This window comes from Alligator mississippiensis, chromosome 3 (genome assembly GCF_030867095.1).
Source record: "Alligator mississippiensis isolate rAllMis1 chromosome 3, rAllMis1, whole genome shotgun sequence".
In the NCBI taxonomy this organism is placed as follows: domain Eukaryota; kingdom Metazoa; phylum Chordata; order Crocodylia; family Alligatoridae; genus Alligator; species Alligator mississippiensis.
In genome coordinates, this window is record NC_081826.1 from 198,695,416 (window position 1) to 198,710,862 (window position 15,447).

General features: G+C 44.1%; 1 protein-coding gene across 6 annotated transcripts in view; it reads right to left on the minus strand.

Annotated features, from left to right (window-relative positions):
• PRUNE2 (prune homolog 2 with BCH domain) overlaps positions 1–15,447 on the minus strand; it is a 230,916-nt gene that overhangs the window by 20,596 nt on the left and 194,873 nt on the right. For 5 of the 6 annotated variants that reach the window (XM_059724800.1, XM_019478148.2, XM_019478147.2 and 2 more), the window contains one exon: positions 1,236–1,338. In XM_059724800.1, coding sequence (XP_059580783.1) covers positions 1,236–1,338 — 103 coding nt within the window. Of the gene's footprint in view, positions 1–1,235; positions 1,339–2,409; positions 2,531–15,447 lie in introns of those variants that run through there. The other variant, XM_059724801.1, reaches the window with a different exon arrangement.

The following is a 15,447-nucleotide window of genomic DNA, read 5'->3' on the forward strand; positions in this document are numbered from 1 at the left end:
TACCCTGGTCTTCAGATACCTGTACAAATCTGGTCTAAGGTCCCAATCACATTTCTTCAAAGACTTAAGAAACATGCAGTGTCAGTTGATCCACTGATGGTTCACTCCAATAGCTGGACAGCTTTAAGTTCAATGTAATTCTGCAAAGTGCAATAGATAAGCATGTGTTCGAACTAGCATGTTTTGAGTGCTATTGTGGGGCTTTTTTTTTTTTTTTTTGCTTTCTTGTGCTTTAATTGAATTGCAATAATTTGGCATTTTTTAAGCATACTACCCTATTACGTTTAAATGTTATGGCCTGCAATCTCTCTCTTTAGCTGAGATATCCTTTCCCAAGAATTAGGCATGAACTTACCATCAAATTTGGAGGGGAGAAATACCTGCAAGTCTTTTTTCTTCTGGCAGCATTCAGCATTTTCTTATAAAGCACCCAGTGCAAAACTTGTAATTATGGAGACCTAAGGAGAATTTGGTCTTGAGGCTTTGGAAGGCCAGACAAACTGGGATTTCAGAAGCATGAAGTGGGGCAGTCTGGAGACAGCTCAAATTATCCCATTAGCCTGCTGCTAAGCCAAGTTGATACTAGGACCTATCTTGTTTCTTGTTAAACAATATTTATTGGACTCATTTGGCTAAATTCAAAGGCCTGTCCTCATTGAATTTTGACATTTGCACTGACTGACTGAGAAGCAGCTGAAACAGGTGGAGCTTCCATGTTTGGGCAGTGTTTCTGGTAGGGGTCATCTTTTGGTTTTGTATGAATGCACCATGTATTACAATGGGGTTGTGGTCCAGAACCAGGACTCTTAGGGGGTACATTCATCCAAATAATACATTATATCAACAGAGTGAAAAATGAACAGATGGTCAAAAATACTGGAGGTTGCTCTCCTCTCATCCATGGCTAGCACCCATTGATGAAGCAGTTCATTGATTTCAGATCTAGGTAGCATGGAGATATTATAATCCTTGTCATTTGGAGAATAATTACAGCAAGCTCTAAATAGGAACGATTACAGTAGGATCTTGGCAAATATGCTCTATTTTTTTATTATGCTCAACTAACATAACGGCTTCACTGCGCAACATACCTAAGACTGCTTTTTTCCTTGGCATTTAAATGATCCCCTTTTAATACCTCAAATTATCTCATAATTAAAGACAGGTTATCTATCACTACATAATTACAGGTATTAACTCAGAAGACTGTCACATTGTTCACACATATCACTCACAGGAAAAGGTTTTCCATGACATAGTTGTAATCAGCTCGACTGCTGTCTGGCAGGAAACATGCAGCAAACACAATGATGGCATTTAGACCATCGCCATAGTATCCTGTGGAACAAACAAAAACGCGTTTGTGTCAGAGTATAAGGCTCTTAACAAAATAAATATAAAAAAGGAATGTGGTAGTCCTCAAATACGGTGATTTCTCTAAATGCTGAAGAAGGCAGGGAAAGTACCAGCTGTCATCAGAAGAAAAAGAAATGGGGCAGCTCATTATGGTTGGGTTTTGGAAGCACAAACTGTAACACACTTTTTCAAAAGGCAAGGAAAACTCTGCCATGTTTAGTGTTTGTTATGTGACTTTGAAAGTAATAGATTCATAAGGGGAAATATACTGCTAATTCAAACCTCAGCATTCTGTCTCCATCAGGAATGTGCTGAATGCTCCCTTCAGCCTCACTCAGGAGAGGCTAAAGAAATGATCCAGTGCTATTCATTCTCTAGTTTACAATTTCTTCAACTATACAACTTTAAGTCAGTTGTGTGGCCCTATTGGCAACTTGACACTGCAATCATAAATCACTCTATTATGGAATCAGCCTGATGGGGAATCAAGTAAATCACATATTTTAAACAAATTTTAGAAATGTTACTTGGAGCCTTCATTCCAATACACCCGCCTTCTTTATGGTCCAGCAAAGTTCCATGGTAGCTGTGAAGTTATAAAAGAATGCATACTACACCACCACAGCACATTGCAGGGGAGATAGGAGGGGGCTGTTACAGTTGCCCGGTGCCTGAAAGATTTTGCAAAATAGCATATTTGCTTGCATACCATATGCCCCCAAGGCAGGCACACACCTTGTCTTGGGGAGGGCAGAATGAAGAAAAAAAGATTTTTCCATGGTTATGGCTGCACAGAGCAGGAACAGAGCCTGATCTTCCACTGTCTCACACTCCCTTTCCTGCTTAACCAAAAGCTGAAATCCTAGGTGCCCTGAAGTCTCCATGGCTGGATCTACATTTTTCAAAAGAGCTAAAAACAGTTTGCAAGGCACTAAAATAAGGGAAAAGAGACTAGGAATAGCTAGCAGACAGCAAAATTGCCAGGAAAATGGTTAGCTTGATTAGTGGAACGTCAACACCATGAAAAAGGAGAGATGTTTGTCAATACCTGTGGAATGAAGAACAATGAGTCAACTTATTCCCTCAGCTGCCTGAACAGAAATGTCGCTGCTGCTGATTGGTGGAGCAGGAATCAAAGCAAGTGCTTCTTTTCTGGGTAGAAAATCATGTTCTCCTGTTAAGACATGCACCACAATTTTGGACAACTGATTTTTTGTGAAAAGAAAGGGTGTGTGTGTGTGTGTGTGTGTGTGTGTGTGTGTGTGTGTGTGTGTACATCTATTTTGCATATGAAGAATGTCTGCTGGTAGGCTTCTCTACTGTGATACTTAGGGCCTGCTATATCATTACTTATTACAAGAGTTGTGCATTGGGCCTAAATGTTTGTATTCCCTTAATATGTCTGTGTAATCACAAGAAAGATTAATTAAGTAAATTTTCAAAATTATCACATCTAAACAAACTCCCTCTCCTGCACGCTTGGCAACTGGGTATATTCAGCTGGAGGGAAAAACTTGGCTCCACTGGAAAGAACAACAGTTTAAATCAGAAGTCAATCATCATATTTAATCTAAAGAAATGGAATTTAGTGAAGTAAGCATTCCACTTCACTGAGTATAGGAAGAAAAGAGGAACTTCCTATACATCACCAGGAACTGATAAGCTGAGCAAGGAAAATCAGAGAAGGGTACATGTTAATATATATATATCATTCCTCTGTAACAAAGCTTAAAATGCCACACCTAGTTTAGTTAATGAAAGGTTAAGCAATAGGCTGCTATGTTACACAATGTTTCATATGTTCTAATTCTCTTTTCTTTGTTGTCTTGATCTGCTAAGTCTTAAGGAAACATGTTGCTGGGTATATGTTACAAATAGTCTGTCTCTAAATAGAGCCACATCTTCAATCTCCAAAGAGAGGCGCAGGAAACAAAGGGATTTCTGGAGGTTAATCTCACCAAAAGGGCAAAGGCAGAGGTATCTCAGGAGGCAGACAGGTATCTCGGGTGAGATGGGCTTCACCTCTCCTCTAAAGGCAGGCGTGTCTTTTCTTCCAGGTTGCCTAATCTTGTACGGCATGCTTTAAATTAGTTTCGCCGGGAGATGGGGCCACAGGGGGAAATGACAACACTTCCCAGCCAAGACAGGCAATGAGCACAAGAAGTACCCAGGTAAGTGGCAGGGTTTGGACAGTCCTGGGATCGGGGGGAGGGGGTGCTTACACCCACAGGAGGCCTTAAATGCCTCTACACTAATGCTTGTAGTATGGGGAACAAGCAGGAGGAACTTGTCCTCCTGCTAGCTAACACAAACCCGGAGATAGTGGGGTTCACAGAAACATGGTGGGATTCAACCCATGACTGGGTGGTAAACATCAAGGGCTACAGACTGTACAGGCAGGATAGAATGGGAAGGAAAAGTGGGGGTGTGGTGCTCTATGTCAAAGAGCAATACACGTCCTCAACAAACAGTACTGGGTCAGAAGAGGGGCAGACTGAAATGCTCTGGGTTAGAATACAATGGAGTCAGGGGGAAAGGGACTTAACGGTGGGTGTCTACTACAGACCACCCAACCAGGGGGAAGAGCTAGACTGGGAAATCTCAGGTCAGCTTGCAGAGGCAGTTAAGTCAAGGGACACGGTCATCATGGATGACCTAAACTACCCAGACATCTGCTGGGAGGAGCAGTCAACCAGGTCTGACCACTCACGTAGGTTCCTAGCCGAGATACAGGACCTCCACCTAACCCAGGAGGTGCATGGTTCCACCAAGGAAAATGCCTTGCTGGACCTGGTCCTGGCCACAGGCAATGAACTGGTGAGGGGACTGCGGGTGCTCGATCACCTAGGCGATGACGATCATCGCCTACTGGAATTCACCATCCAGCACAGGGTGTCAAAGGCCTGCAGTAAGGCAGCAGCCTTTGACTTCAGGAGGGCCGATTTCAATGAGTTAAGGAGATTAGTTGGGGAGGCACTGAGGTCCCAGAGGGGAAGGGAGTTGGGAGTCCAAAATGAGTGGTTGTTCCTTAAGGAGATGATCCTCGAAGCCCAAAGGGTGACAATCCCAACGCGAATCAAAGCGGGCAAGAGTGCTCAAAAGCCCCCATGGCTCACCAAAGGCATTCAGGAACGTCTGAAAGCTAAAAAGGAGGTGTACACCCAATGGAAGGGAGGGGCCATCACCAAGGAGGATTATACCTCCATTGCTTGAGACTGTAGGGGGGCTGTTAGGAAGGCCAAGGTGGAGACAGAACTAGTGACCCGGATCAAAGATAACAAGAAGTCCTTTTTTAAATACATAGGGAGTAAAAAGAAGGCACTGGGTAATGTGGGGCCCCTGCAGGATACTTTTGGCAATCTGGTGGTTGCACCAGACGATAAAGCTGACCTCTTTAACATATTCTTTGCCTCCATTTTTCTGAGCAGGGACCAGGACATCCCCCGCACCGAGATTCTGGATGGACTCCGGAGAGGCACAGCCAGGCCTAGGGTCAGAAAGGACCTAGTTAGGGAACTTCTGTTGAGACCGGATGTGTTCAAAATCAGCAGGTCCAGATGATCTCCACCCAAGGGTGCTGAGGGAATTGGCAGAGGTCATTCCGGGACCCCTGGCACAGCTTTACAAGCACTCGTGGTGCTCTGGCGAGGTGCCAGAGGACTGGAAAAGGGCCAATGTGGTCCCCATTTTCAAAAAAGGGAGGAAGGAGGATTCAGGAAATTATAGGCCTGTTAGGCTTACCTTGGTCCTGGGTAAACTCTTTGAGAAAATTATCCAGGTGCACATCTGCAAGGGGCAAGCAGGGGAGTGTATGCTTAGGGGCAACCAACGTGGGTTCATTAGAGGCAGGTCCTGTCAGACCAACCTGGTGGCCTTCTATGACCAGGTCACAAAATCCTTGGACGCAGGTGTCACAGTAGATGTAGTCTTTCTGGACTTTAGGAAGGCCTTCGATACTGTCTCTCACCCATTCTCATTAAAAAATTAGGAGATTTTGGTGTTGATGCCTACACAGTCAGATGGGTCATCAGCTGGCTGGAGGGCCGCACCCAGAGAGTAGTGTTGGACGGGTCATTTTTGACCTGGAGGGATGTGGGCAGTGGGGTCCCCCAGGGCTCGGTCCTCAGGCCCGCACTGTTCAACATCTTCATCAACGACTTGGATGAGGGGGTGAAAAGCACCTTGTTCAAGTTTGCGGATGACACTAAGATGTGGGAGAAGCAGGCACGTTAGAAGGGAGGGACAGGCTACAACTAAATCTGGACAGGTTACAAGGGTGGGTGGATGAAAATAGGATGGGTTTCAATACTGGCAAGTGCAGGGTACTGCACCTGGGGAGGAAGAACCAGCAGCATACCTACAGGCTGGAGAACTCCCTTCTCATCAGCACAGAAGGAGAAAAGGATCTTGGAGTCATTATTGATTCCAAGATGAACATGGGCCGCCAATGTGAGAATCCGGTCAGTAAAGCTAACCGCACCTTGTCATGCATCTACAGATGCATCACGAGCAGGTTCAAGGAGATGATCCTCCCCCTCTATGTGACATTGGTCAGGCCGCAGTTGGAGTTCTGTGTCCAGTTCTGGGTGCCGCACTTCAGGAGGGGTATGGACAGCATTGAGAGAGTCCAAAGGAGGGCCACCCGCATGATCAGGGGGCAGCAGGGCAGGCCCTATGAAGACAGTCTACGGGACCTGAACTTGTTCAGCCTCCACAAGAGAAGGCTGAGGGGGGATCTGGATCTATCAACTTACCAAGGGGGACCAGCGGGGAATGGGAGAGACCCTGTTCCCCCAAGCACTACCAGAAGTATCTAGAAATAACGGCCATAAGTTGACTGAGAGTAGGTTCAGGCTGGACATCAGGAAGGACTACTTCACAAGCAGGGCGGCGAGGATCTGGAACAAACTTCCAAGGGAAGTGGTGCTCACTCCTATCCTGGGGGTCTTCAAAAGGAGGCTAGACGATCACCTAGCCGGGGTCATTTGACCCCAGCATTCTTTCCTACCCATGGCAGGGGGCTGGACTTGATGATAAGCTCAGGTCCCTTCTGACCTTACCAGCTATGAAACTGTGCTGTCTTAGTAACTTGTAGGTCCAAGTGCTGTGTTGGGTGTACCTCACATGAGAAATTAAACAGTCCAGGGGTGGTGGCAGTTACTAAGATTTCATTCTTTCCATTCAAGGCTCAAATGTTGTGTTAATTATATTTTCTGTCCTTTTTAAAATATTTCCATTGAACTAAGTGTTGTTCCAAAATCAACAGCTGGGAAAAAAAAAACCCTGAAGAAAGCCTTCATTTTTATACTGCTGGACTTTTCAATTCATATATATGGTTTGATCAAATATCATTCATTCGAGTCAGCCAGTAGGCAGAACTAGCACATAGTTACATTTGCTGCCACCTGTCTAACAGTACTAATCTCAGATTCATCTGAAGTCATATGATTTAGTCAGGAAGGAGAAATTTAATTTTGTTCCTACTATATTCTCCTCCTTCTTTTTAAAGTTTGCAATGGATCCAGTTCAGTAATTCACTGAAGCATATGTTGACGTCTCACTAAAGTTACTTACCATTAGACCAACCACAGAGAAAATTCTGAGGTCACACATAGCCTGCAATTATGCCACCAGTTAAATTTGCTCTCTTGAACTAGGGAATAGGCAGGAGATAAAAAAGGAGCCCTCTTGGTTATAATACCTCTAGAAACACCCTAGTTTTCAAAACATAAAATGGAAGGACAATATTCTAATTTTATCCTCTAAAGACTTTTCATCTATTTAAGCTTGCCCATCACTTTTAAAGGGGCATCTGCCAGTTCACCAGACCTTAAACTAGCAAACTACATAGTTGTGTGTATTATGTGTGGATATTAAGAAAGAAGACAGTTATTTTTCTCATCTCCTTAGAAGGTGGGAGAAAATTTCCTTGCTACACAAATTCAGAAATCCCTATGGAGAACTAATGAAACTAACATAATATTGTCATGAGCCAGTCTTTCCAACTTGGCATAGCTAGGACACTGAGGCAGGTGTGTCCACTAAATTCGTCAGCTCTGGTGAGGGCCCAATTTGCACTTGCATATAAAGCAACATGATTACGTGCAGCTGAGATTTTCCAAACAGAACACACGAAAAACCCAGAAATCAATCTAAACCATATTTTTCATATGCTTTCCTTATACTCAAGGAATAGCAAGGGAGTGGTGCTTTTTCATTCATCATCAGAAGCCAGCTAGAGCAATTAGGCTGAGCAATGTGCCTAAGCAGCCAGACAGATCACTGAGAATTTTTTTTTTTTATGAAGTAGCAAATCTCCTCCCTAAACTGTAGAGCTGTTTCAACTCACTCCCTCCCAGTTCTGTGGCCACCAGGCAGATTTTGAATGCCATCTTCATGTCTTTCTCTCCAGACTGACAGGTTAACTTACTTCTCAGGCCCCTGCCAATGCTATCTAAGCAAAAAGGGTCTACCAGCCCTATTTCTGCTTTTAAATACTTGTACAGAGAAAGCTGGCAATAGACAGTGATTCTATACCAATCCCATTTTCAAACCCTGCCCCATACATATGAAACGAAACTGTACCATTTTCATATGCGCAACCAGGGATTTAGTAGGCAACTATCGAGCCTCTGGATCATGGTGTACACATTAAGTGGTCTAGTCAGGTGCCTGATAATGATAAACCCACTTGTACAGAGTCCTGTGACCATCACACCAAGACCTTGGATGCAAGGTCTTGCTAGGCAAGAGTATGGAGGAGCGCAGGCTGCCCAAAACCTACCATCCCTGCTTTAGACCACTGAGACAGAAATCAAAGGCCAAACCAAGTCAGTGCTTCAATGGATGTAGCTTCTGCCAGACAGCAACAGGTAAGAACTGTTGCTGACTGCCTAATGCCTCAGCAAGGGTGATGTCCCTTAAACTTTCTCCAACCAATGAGTACCCATAAGGCAGTGGGGGCTAGGGTTTTGAGGTGCCCTATATCTGTCTTACTCTGGAGGTTGCAACATTGTGGTATTTTGTAAGAGCTACCCCTCCCCATGAGTAGCCCCACCATGTTGTTACTGGGTCCTTCGGTTGGATGGAGTTTACAGACATACCAAAGACCACCTGGGAATTCGACTCTTAATAAAAAAGAGTCATAATCCTGTCCCCACCAACTTCAATCAAACTAGGATTTCACCCCAGGTTTCTAAATTAGTCTGTGTATGGTTGGTACATGTCAGTGATTCTTATATTATTTCCTTCTGAAATTGAAGTAATGGATTCCATCCACAGTGGATTTAAAAGCAGATCATGCCATTTCAAAAGACTGAAGCAGAAGACCTAGATGATTTCATGTTAGACTTGCACAATTCTTTACAAAAGATTGTATAGCAATGAGCCCATCTGTTGGACTTTTTCTGTCTGAAGAATAAGATGCCAAATGTCACTAAAGATTACCTCTGCAGCTTACATTATTGGAAATGGGAATGCAATATTAATAAAACTGAGAACATTTGACATGCATGCTCATTTTTTGGTGCACAACAGCATAAGAAGAAATGAGCAGAACAAAACAGTCAACTTTAAACAGATTACTACTAGGGAGAAAAGTTACCACTTCTGTAATGAGTGCTAGAGGGTAAGACTGTTTCTCTTGGAAACAGTAATTACCGGAAAGTACTGGGATGGCAGAGAACTTCATTTCTGCTTTGGCAGCTTGCCACATTCACTTAGTGTCACCTAATTTGCCTGAATGTTTTGTGCAAGACCAGAATGAACAATAAAGTTGAATGTCTGAGTCAAATTGGTATGAGACAATTCACACTTCTCAGAGAGCTGCTCACTACCGATACATTTTCATTTAAATTAATGCATCATTTCCATTACATCCACTCAGTGGAGCTGTGTTGATATAAAACTGGAGTAACGCCATAAAGAATCAGATCTGGAGAGCATGCATGGTCAGTGATGACTTTAGAAAAATTGCCTCTCTCTCCTGGGCTAGGGACAGACATTAGACATAAACCAGTTTAAGTGATCAGAAACTGGTTTGACCCTGTAACAGAATAGATGTTCAGTGCACATAAACCAGTTTGAAAATGGCTGAAACACATTTGAGTTAAAGCTGGTTGAATGCAGTATCAGACCTACCTGATTGGGGTCAAACCGGTTTATGCAATGTCTGTCCCAGACCCCTTGCTGGTTTAAGTTAAACTAGAGTCCCGCAGCATCTCGGCATGCTCTCTGGGCTGGGCAGGGCTCTCTGCTCTACAGCAGAGCTGCCTTCTCCCCTCTGCTCCCTGGCTGCTCCTCTGGAAGAGACTGCAAGCATCTGCCCGTCTTCCCTCTGCTCCCCCCCCACTTCCTCCCCACTCCCTGTTAAGCAGGGATTCCCCAGTCCCCTCTGCCATACACAGACACCTCTCAGCATTAGCTAGCATACCACATGCTGGTCCATGCTATGGCAGATGGGACCAGGGCAGAATCAACAGGTAGCTGGTAATGTCCCTGGGCTGTTTTCTTAATGGGGTGATAAACACTGTGTTATCAATAACCTGCTGGGCTGGTCAGAAGGGGAGGGGGGGAACCCCTCCCTAATCAGAACATCCTTCCAGGGCCTGGCCACGCCCCCCCTTCAGCTCAGCAATATGAAAGGGAAGGGAGGGCTGTTCTAGTGTCCCCCAGCTTGTAGCTTGAGCTACTTCAGGCATGTGCCTTCATTTCTGGGAAGTCTGTGCACTTACAAACTGATTCAGCCTAGTTAGTTTAGACTAACCTGCAAAGATTGAATCAATTCAGGCTCAAGCTTTTTGAATGTCTGCCCCTACGCCTAGAAAATGGAATTTAAATCCTAAAAAACTGAGGGGTAAATCTGATCCTCACTAGGTAACTGTCTATATTTAGGACCCCACCATAGGATATGGCCAATTCAACATAAAAGCTACTCAAAAGCTAAAACATAAGTAGTACAAGTAGATCTGTGCAACAAAGGGGCCTACTCCTGTCCCCATTAAAAATAGTCTTCACAAAACCAAGGACTTGTTTTCAGGAGAAACCAAAATAGAAACCATTCTTAGTACTTAAAATACAAGATCACTGCTTAATTTAGTGAGGCATGCATATATTTTATGTGGTATTTGCATTTAGAATTATTTTTAAACATAACATATTTACATGAATTCAAGAAAAGGTTTTTGCACCATTTATAATGGTGGGCGGGGCTCATCTGGACTTTAAGTACAAGATGGAAGGCAGGGGATGCCTGAGGGAGGCAGGTGCCTAGCAGGGGGTTGCAAGCATGCGGGACAAGTAACAGGGGCGAGGGGCAGGTGCTAGGGGGGTAGGCATTGATGAGTGTGGCAGGCATTAGGGTGCATAGGCACTGGGTGGGGCAGGCAGCAGAGGACAAGGTGTGTGTGGGGAGTAAAGGGTAGGGGTCAGGCTGTTTGACTCTCCCCCCCATCACCTGCCCCCTACTGCCTGCCCCTCCACCGTCTCCCCCACTAGCTAACCGCCCATGGCCTCCCCTACCACATGCCCACCTGCCATTGCTTTCCCTGCTGCAGCAGTGAGGGGGACAAATTTAAGATGATTTTCCAATAGTTAGATTCTATACATGGTAATTTATAACACATTTATAATTTTTCTATGTATAGGATCCAATTATTGGGGGATCATCTTACATTCAGAGTCATCTTGGATTTGGGTATATAAGGTATATGAAAAAATAGATATGTATTACAAAATAAAATAACACTACTACAAATCCTTTGGACTTTTTCCTTATGTAATCTATGGATGTGTATCAAACACTTCCCAGATGCCACTAAGTTCACAGATATTCACGTGTACTGTTATAATTGGAAGCTGTTTATATAAACATTAAAGTAGTTTTATTATACTTCCAGTTAAACTTTTTGTACCTTGGAAAACTATGAGAGTCTGTAGGCTTTCATACAAGTGGCATGCACAATACAATTTGAGGACCAAATCCTCAGTTACCGTAAGTCAATCTAATTCCATTACTGTCAATAGAGCTGATTCACATCAGATGAGGACTGGGCTTGAACCTCTGATGGAAAAGAGGTTTATTTATATTTAAATAACTCTAGTGGTGAGCAGCACTATAACAGCAAAATTACTCACATGATGATTTTCCCCATGTGGGAAATTTCATACATAAATATCTGTAGGACTAAAGCAAACTCCTACTCACTTAGCAGCCATTCAAAGTTAATAAACCATGCCTCCATTAACTTTCTCGGCTAGGGACAGACATTCAAAAAACCTAAGCCTGAATTGATTCAATCTTTGCAGGTTAGTCTAACCTGGCAAGGCTGAACCGATTTGTAACTGCACAAACATCTCAGATATGCAGGCACATGCCTACAGTGGCTCAGGCTACAAGCTGGGGGGTGCTAGAACAGCCCTCCTGTCCCTTCCACAGTACTGAGCCAGAGGAGTATGGCCAGACCCCAGCAGGATGCTCTGATTAGCCCAGCAGGGAATTGATAACATTGTGTATCACCCCTAACTCAGGGTTTATCACCCCATTAAAAAAAATAACAGAGGGACATTACCAGCTATCTCTTGATTCTGCCTATTGATTCAGCAGGGACTGTAGCCAGCATGTGGTCTGCTAGCTAATACACAGACATCTCTCCACAAGGCAGAGGGAAGGGGGGAATTCCTACTCAGCAGGGAGTGGTGAGGGGGAGGGAGGGAGCAACCTGCAGTCTGTGCCTGATTTGCACCCAGGGAGCAGAGGGGAGGGGCCAAACTGGTTTAATGTGCACTGAACATCTGCTCTGTTACAGGTTTAAACCAGTTTCTGATCACTTAAACCAGTTTATGTGTCATGTCTGTTCCTAGCCCTCATGTGGATATTTTATCATGAACCTGAACAGTCAAGGCAAGCACATTTTTTATTGAGGTCTGTTTTTCACTTGAAGTATCCATGGTAAATATTCCAATAGGGGTAAATAAATTGAGGTGGTCTAAATCACAGGGTCAAGAACAATGGTGTTTTGTGATGGCTAGGGAACAGAAGGGCTGAGGGAAACAGTGTTACAAGTTCACAGCTTAAATGAGGTCACTTTCCTAGTTTAAAATGCATGCTATATTTGATGGACTGTTTAATAATTACTGAGTAAGAATGCATAGACCATAAAAATCAAATAGTTGCTCAGGTTGCTGGTGAAAGGCTAGCTGCTGATGTTTGTGAATGGCAGAAAGTAACTTTACCACTGTTCCAGGTCAATCAAAGCTCTATATTGTGCTGACGTCCCAGGGGAAGTATGCAGTCATTAAAAGCAGCATTTTTTCTTTTACCTCACCTCCCATTTGGAACTGTGCACATTTGCTCTGCAGAGTTTAATGAACCATGGAACAGCATACTTCTTATGGAAAGAAATTACCACTGCAGCCTACAGAGTGTTTTTTTCAATAATTTTTTTTTTTTTTATAGAAGAACCAAAGCCTCCATTCTTTACTGAAAGAAAATCATATACTACGATTAACATACAGTTAATAATGCATTTACAGGCAGTCCTCGACTTGCAATGTTTTGAGTTACAATGTTTCACACTTACAACATTTATAAATTGACACCGTTTCAACTTTATGACATCAGTTTCGACTTACAACGCTTGATCTGATGTGATGCCACGCCAACAAACAAGTTCGCTTTGTCAATCATCTCCCTGGAGAACATCTGTCCAAGCTTCCTTGGACACTTTCTTTAAGAAAGCAGACAAGACTCCAAAAAAACCTGCAGCCAAGACTCCAGCCAAGAACCCTTCAAAAAGTACAACCGAGAGCCCTTCAAAAAGTCCAGCAAAGTCACCTCAAAGAAGTCCTTCCAAAACAATCTGATTGCTATTTACAATATAAATACATTAATGTAGCTATCTTACTCATCTATAATTGATCAAGTACAACATTTTGGGGTATTTTTGGTGAAAATTGGTTCTTGAACCAAGGCCCGATAGCCTATCTCCCATTTATAACATTGTTTCTTATGAGAAAATTGGTTCCAAGTTACAATGTTTCGACTTAAGATGCAGTTTTCAGGAACCAATTGTGTCGTAAGTTCAAGGACTGCCTGTATAGCACTGTACTGCTGCTCAAGATGTTCCAATATTGAATGTAACTATTACTCACTTCCCTCACCGCCATGCTGTAGCAGACATTAAGCCTGGCTCAGGTCCGCTCTACACGTGCAGGTAAAGGCACAATGGGATCTAATGTGAGACCCATGCAATCGTGCCTCCTACCATGCCACACATGCGAGCAGGAAGTGTATTGTGGATCCAAATGCACCTTATTGGTAGTGTTGGAGGACCCCAATCCTGGACTCCTCCTGCATCAGCAAGAAGCAGGCTCCCATGGCTGGAAGACCCCTTTGCTGATAGAGCTCCCAGCTGAGGGGACCACGTACAACTGAGACCAAGAGCCCCCTCAGGTATCGTACTCTCAGCCCCCAACTCACAGTCCCTGCAGCTACAGGGTGCTGCTGTGGTCTCCCAGTTGCAGGGGTGCACGTGAGTGACCAGTGCCTCCTGAATCGGGGGGGCGGCACCTGCAGAAGGCCCCAACAGCGGCAGCTGTGTCAGGAGGGGCACCAGCCCTACTGACAGTATTAACATTGGCTGTCAGGGGAGGCACCAGCCCCGTCAGGCAGGGCACATGCACCCCTAGGCACCCCCTACCTGTTGCCTATGGAGGTGCATGCAATGCTCCACAGCTAGGAGATTGCAGCTGCTATGATATCTCAGCCATTGCAATCTCTCAGCTGCTGCCTGGAGCACCCCACTTCCCTGCGGCTGGGAGACTCCAATGGCTGCAGCAGCTGCTGTCTTTTAGCCACAGGACTGCCTACATGCGCAAATTAAAACTGGATAGAAACCAGCTATAAAGTTACTACACCTTTCCAACGTCTAACTGTATAGCTGGTTGGACCTTTTTAAGGCATGGTAGTTAATTTGCATGTGTAACCAGTCTAAATTTATTGCACAATTAACAAGGTAATTGCACAATAGAAATATTATGTAGAGGGTGCCTCAGACTTACCTTCTTTATACTGGTTTAACATTGTATGAATTCACTATGCTTCACTGGACTTGCTTCTGATTTGCAACAATGTAAATTAAGTCAGAATAACATCAGCTGCCTCTTCCAGAATTAAGTTATCATAGCAAAGGAGACTACTGAGGGGTGTACTCAGTAGGTCAGCAAATTCTCTATGTTTGTCCTATGTTTCCAAATGAACCTTCAACATCTGTGGGCCAAATTCACAAGCTGGTACATAAAGGTGCAGACAGTTATCCTTGTGCCAGTAGATCTTCTTGTACCTCAGTAATGATTTACCCTGGAAGAAGAGTGTTTTTTCCTGTATTGTCCTCTGAGACTTCCAGAGTGAAGTGTCTTTAAATTCCACTGGGGACTTTCTGAGACCATGATACATTGCTCCCAGATTGCATTAAGGTCAATGCAGTGAAGCATTGCATGCCTGCTCCCTGGACGATGAAAGATGTAATGTAGTTTCCTTAGATTGGTGCTGGGAACATGTCAATAAGCCCTCTGTTTTAGGTGTGCTTATTGATATGCATCTAAAGCATGGGGCAACTGCATGACACCCATTTCCTGGTTTAACACCTGAGCAGTATGTGTGCTTCTCTGGTGCTCCCTACTCTGATCCCAATGTGATGTAGGCATTCCCTAAAAGCACAGCTAGCAAAGGTTGCTCAGGGTTTTCACTGAACTAAAGTTTCTTACAGCCACTTCCCTTTCTCTAGCAGTATGACTCTCCTTTGGGTCCCTGGTGGTAGCTTATAAGCCTTCCGGTGTAAAGGAGTGTGCAGCTGCTTTATTTCCACCACATTTTCCTTCCAGGTGTACTTTCTTCATGTGGGACTCTGCACCCGAGTCTTCAGAGGGGAAAGCTCAGGCATGAATATGGCCCCCAAGATATGTCAATATGTGCTGTAATGTGAGCTAGGGTGTGATAGCAGAGCACTTAAGGCATCTTGCTATCGCTCCAGGGTTAAGTTCATGACCTGCTCTGGACCTGTGCAGAAGAAAGACTGCCTTCTCTTGACCCAG